The sequence below is a fragment of the Dendroctonus ponderosae genome, unplaced genomic scaffold, assembly GCF_020466585.1.
Source record: "Dendroctonus ponderosae isolate FM_Combo_2020 unplaced genomic scaffold, Dpon_F_20191213v2 Dpon_F_20191213_897, whole genome shotgun sequence".
Classification (NCBI taxonomy): domain Eukaryota; kingdom Metazoa; phylum Arthropoda; class Insecta; order Coleoptera; family Curculionidae; genus Dendroctonus; species Dendroctonus ponderosae.
In genome coordinates this window covers 1-5,291 of record NW_026019113.1, presented here as the reverse complement: position 1 = coordinate 5,291, position 5,291 = coordinate 1, and the positions used below count along the sequence as shown (strand labels likewise).

Below are 5,291 nucleotides of genomic sequence, written 5' to 3'. Positions count from 1 at the left end.
GCCTTTGGCTGCAAATAGACAAATATGGTGTTTTAGGAGTCAGAACAGTTTCGGTCTTGAGAGTTTCCAACTGCAGTCATTATCAGGGATTTTTTCGAGAATTTTCAAAATTCAGCCAGAAAATGGGTTTACAGAACCTTCAAAGCAACGCTCGTTTGTAACATTAATTATAAAGTAAACGAAAAAGCATCTCGCAGCTTTTTGTGCCGTCAAGAGAAATGTGGGTTCTAGAAGCCTGGAAAGTTCCGATTTGTATTCATCATCAAGGATTTTTCGACGAATTTTTTGAGAGTAACCCACTGTCGCACTGCTAGTTTGAAAAATTATTTTTGAGAATTTTTCAAAATTGAATCAGAAAATAAGTTTGCAGAACAACTCAATCACGAGAACCGCTCCTTTAAAAAAAATAATTTTGCAGAAATAGGAAGAGCAATCGACTCGCGTATTTTTGCAGCAGCAGCGCACTGATTAACTAAGAAACTAATTTCTCAAAAACGACATCCAAAGCTACTTGTGGAGTTTAGTGCCAAAAACAGAAACGTGTATTGCGGAAATTTTAAGAGTTTTGACGCGCAGCAGAATGCGGAAGTTTTGGACAAATGTTCAAAATTTAATCGAAAAATTCCAACCGCGCTTCACTACCGACCTTATTTAAAAAATTAATTCCTCAGAAACCAAACAAAGACTGACTACTTTGGTTGCTTTACGAAATAGAAAAACGCGTGCTCTCTATGTCAGCAACGTTTCGATTTGATTGCATCCTCAGGGATTTTTAGGTGAAGTTTCGCAGAGCAAATAGTTTGGCCAGGTTTTGAAAATTGCTCAAATTCTCGAAAAAATGGGGTCGAGTTTGCAAGCATCCTCATGTGTGTAATCGATTTTTCTTTAGTTTCTCGATTTTTTGAGTTCGAGTGATTTTTGAAGGAAAAGTAGTTGCGACGAGTGGATCAAAACATGGAAAATTTTCATTTAAATCCATTGTTTCAATCTTCCAATTGAATACTTTAAATTGCTTTTACAAGGTTTCCGTTATCTGTTTTGAATAGGTAATAAATAAAAATTTTAATTGTCCGAGTATAGAGTTTCCAGTTTTTCGGAGAGTTTTGTAGCTTTAATGATTCCGAGGAAAATTCAATTGAGCTCGAGGTCTTTTTTAGAATAGAGTGCAAATTATCTATAAAACACAGTTTCGGGCTTGCCTGGTTTGCAGGGTCAACAACAAACTTTGTCTTCAAAATATTTTTATTGCGATCTGAGAAGACGTAAGCATTTGCAGAGAGTGGCTTTGAATAGGCAGAAACGTCTTTTAGTGGTGTGAGAAGTTTCGAATTGCTGTCATCATCAGGGATTTTTTGAGAAATTTTCAAATTTTAATCCGATAATGTGTATATACTTTGAAGAATGCACAGCGAAAAATGTGGCCCTCGAAAAGGACTTTGGCTGCAAATAGACAAATATGGTGTTTTAGAAGTCAGAACAGTTTTGGTCTTGAGAGTTTCCAACTGCAGTCTTTATCAGGAATTTTTTGGAGAATTTTCAAAATTCAGCCAGAAAATGAGTTTACAGAACCTTCAATGCCACGCTGGTTTGGAACATTAATTATAAAGTAAACGAAAAAGCATCTCGCAGCTTTTTGTGCCGTCAAGAGAAATGTGAGTTCTAGAAGCCTGGAAAGTTCCGATTTGTATTCATCATCAAGGATTTTTCGACGAATTTTTTGAAAGTACCCCACTGTCGCACTGCTAGTTTGAAAAATTAATTTTGAGAATTTAAATTTTTGAGAGTTTCAAAATTGAATCAATTGAATGAGTTTGCAGAACAACTCAAACAAGAGTACCGCTCCTTTAAAAAAATAATTTTGCAGAAATAGGAAGAGCAATCGACTCTCGTATTTTTGCAGCAGCAGGAAAGATGTTGGCTCTAGAGCTGTGGAACGTTTTGCGGTTCAATCAACATCAGGGAATTTTTCACAAATTTGGGAAAACGAGATTGCAGAACCCTCAGCGTACGTGTTAAAAACGTGTTAAAAATTATTTTTGCACAAAAAAAACGAGTGAGCCACTGGAGGATTTTCGCATCAGAAAGAGCAATGTGGGTTCACCAAGTCTGGAAAGTTTTGAATTGCAAACATCATCAGGGAATTTTCGACCAGTTTTGCAACAAAGCAATTGCTCTGAAACTAACCGAGAAACTCTCGTTGTACAAGTGCGTAAAGTTTCGAACTGCAACCATCATCAGCGATGTTTTCACGCATTCTCCAAATGTGTTGAAATATCGGGCCATTAAAAAACCATTGTACAGCGTAGAGGAGGAGGAAAAGGTCTGATTTTCAGCAAACGCAATTTCCAACCCTTCCGCAAATGAACCCATCGCATGCCAGGCACTGTTTGCAAAATTAGTTTAAGGAGAAACGAAGTGGTGGCGTGCTTTCTTCCATTCGGCGCCCATCGAAACCGTTTTGAACGCAAATTTTTCCAATTAACCGAACAAAAAGTGGACCTTTCCAACGGTTCGACGTCACTTATTTGGTTGTTAAGCCAAATCCGTCCAGTCATTCCATCCAACGTTTGTGTGTGTGATTCGCCAACAAATGAAACACGTGAAGACAACTTTACAAATTTATTTGATTATTTTTCTGTTTTGATGTTCGATATAAGTATGACAAAATAACAAAAGTTAACAGTAATATAGCTATGGAAAAATGCGCATTTTACACATTAGAATCAGAAGATGCTGGGGTTAGTGGGTTCAACAGATGCAGCAATTCGCGTTGGAAATTGGCTGCATCGGTTGGGCTCCCCTAACCATGTCTAACATGGACTACTAATCTAACTTAACAAGTGAAAACTACTGCTTGAGTGCCGGGCTGTTTTTGATTTTAGTTCGGGTTTTGATTGGAGATTTTGTGTAGATTTCCGATCTTCATTAGCAGTTTCCTGTTTTGGGCTGCGGATTAATAGCTGATTTTTAACCGCGTTTGCTTTCACAATCGGGGCAAGTTCGGGTAATAAACCCGAGGGAAAATAAAGCAGCTTTGGCCTTGAGGTTTGCGTTGTAATAATCAAAATCCATTACGCCGTTATAAAATTATATGGCCCGCCCATCACGCGATTATTTAAGTAATTTAGTTGCCGGCTAAGAGCCTTAATTGCCCCGCATAGGCACACGATATGTACTCGTGCAGACGCAGTGCTGCATTAGTTGGGCCGATTTTTTTGCTTGCTCTTTGGGAGAATTGAGACATTTTTCCGGTGGATTCCAGCAAATTTCGAAGAAAACGGCAAGTAAAACAAAGCAGCACCAGTCTGGGTATTACAAAGCGAAAACTGGGTCCGTTCTTTGAATTCAAATGAGAGAGAATGCATTATTTTGCGCGCTCGACGACGAACTCTTTTGCTTTCTGCCCTTTGACGGAAAATAAAATACAATTGTGTTTTATTCCGGATTTGGAGCAAGGAGGATTTATGGGCTTTCGGCGGCGCAAGAAAATAAGTAATTGAAAAATTTATCGGAGCCAGTGTGGTCGCAGGGCTTTGCAAGCAAGCAAACAGGCAGGCAGGCAGGCAAACAAACAAAGTACATTAATTACATTAGCTGGCTGGGCCGACTATACACAACTTCCATTTGAGATTACAGGGGGCCTAAACTTAGGGGGCATATACATAGTAGAAACACCTAAAAAACACACCAACCTTTTGCCATATCGCGCTTAATTAAAACACTGCCAGCTTATTCACGTCCTTTGCTCCTTAGTCATCCCGACGTGTTGACAATTATTTCATTACGTTATCTAGAAGTAGAAATAATTACAATTAATAGAAAATTTTACTCATTTTTACACAATGCATAGAAGCGAATAAACTGGCATTGATTCAACCTGTGCTTTTCTTGTCAATTAGTTTAGAACTTTCATTCATTATACCTGCGTGTGAGTGTTGCTGTGGGGCGTCTCGTTATCAGTTGGCGGCCCTATTTGATTGGCTGGCGTGTAATACTGAAAAAAACACCAATTAATGTTCTCCAAATCTTTCATTGCGTCGGATTCTGGGGCGTGTTTCAAGCTGAATTAGGCTAGAGGAAAAAACCACTCAATTTTTTGAGGAACACCGCTCTAGACGTGTGCCTTGCTTTGAGTACAGGGTCATAATTTCTCTATCAAATAGTCCTCTTGGAATGGTTCTAGCTGCTCTGGATTTAGAGTTATTCGATTTTTAAGGGGCTAGTGTCGCGTTGATTAGAAAATTAGCGAAAACTCTCTCAGTAAGTATGATCGCAATTTGAACTTTCTAGCCCTAATAGAGGCGCAGTTGCTCTATTAACTTGTGATTTTGGGCGTCGCTAACTTTTCTAGCTCAGAGGCAGTAAACTGACAATAGTTTGGGCCATTTGACTCTAATGAAAATCCTTCACTGCACTGCTTGTTCCAACCCTTAATTTCTCAGGCCTGAAAAGAGGCAGTCACTTGAGGGTTTTTGCCTCGCAAGAAGGAAATTTGATTCAATCACAACAGTCACAAAAATCTTAGATCGGACTGTTTAGGCAAAAATGCCCCGAAACAGAAACTCAGTACGACTAGAAGAGTTTCAGGCCAGAAAGGGAAAGGCCTGTTCTAGAGATCGTGAGAATTTCGAATTCATGTCAACATCAGTGAGTTTTTACGAATTTTCAATATTTAACTCGGAAATGAGTTCAAAATTCCACAATTTAGGTGCTGCTAATTTAAAAAATTATTACTCAGAAATAAAACTTCTGCTATTTCAAGAGCTTAGCACCAGGTAGGGAAAAGTGCAGCGTATGCCAACACCACGCTGCTTAGCTCGACACCAAAAAACTCACTAAAAACGACTGCGACTTGCAGAGTTCCTTACGAAATAGAGAAAAATGTGTTCTAGGAATGCTGAAAGTTTCGAATTGCGCCCATCATTAGCGATTTTTTTACAAATTTTCAAAGTTAAGTGAAAAAATTAGTTCGCTATTGTAATAAAGCGCGGCTTCGGACAAAAATCGCCCAGACAAATTTCGGCTGCGACTGGTCGAGTTCGGTACCAGACAAAGAGAAGGGAAATATATTCTGAAAATGTTGAGTTTCGAAATCTCGCCACCATCAGCAATTTTTTTACAATCTAATGAGAAAATTGTGTTGTGTTACAATAGTTCGCTAATGCAACAAAGCGCTGTTCAGGAAAAATAATAATTTCGAGTGAACAAAAAACGTCTGCTTCTTGGAAAGTTCAGTGCCAGATAGGGAACAATGCGCTCTAGAAATGCTGGAAGTTTTGAATTTCTGGCGC

At 38.8% G+C, this 5,291-nt stretch overlaps 1 protein-coding gene across 1 annotated transcript; it reads right to left on the bottom strand.

Annotated features, from left to right (window-relative positions):
• Window positions 1-2,604: 2,604 nt before the first annotated feature.
• On the bottom strand, window positions 2,605-3,995 carry LOC125505571 (glutamate receptor 4-like; the record flags this gene model as incomplete). The annotated part of the gene is given in 1 exon segment (XM_048669576.1): window positions 2,605-3,995. A coding segment is annotated over 1 exon segment (79 nt), but the record flags the coding sequence as incomplete, so codon positions are not given.
• Window positions 3,996-5,291: the final 1,296 nt, after the last annotated feature.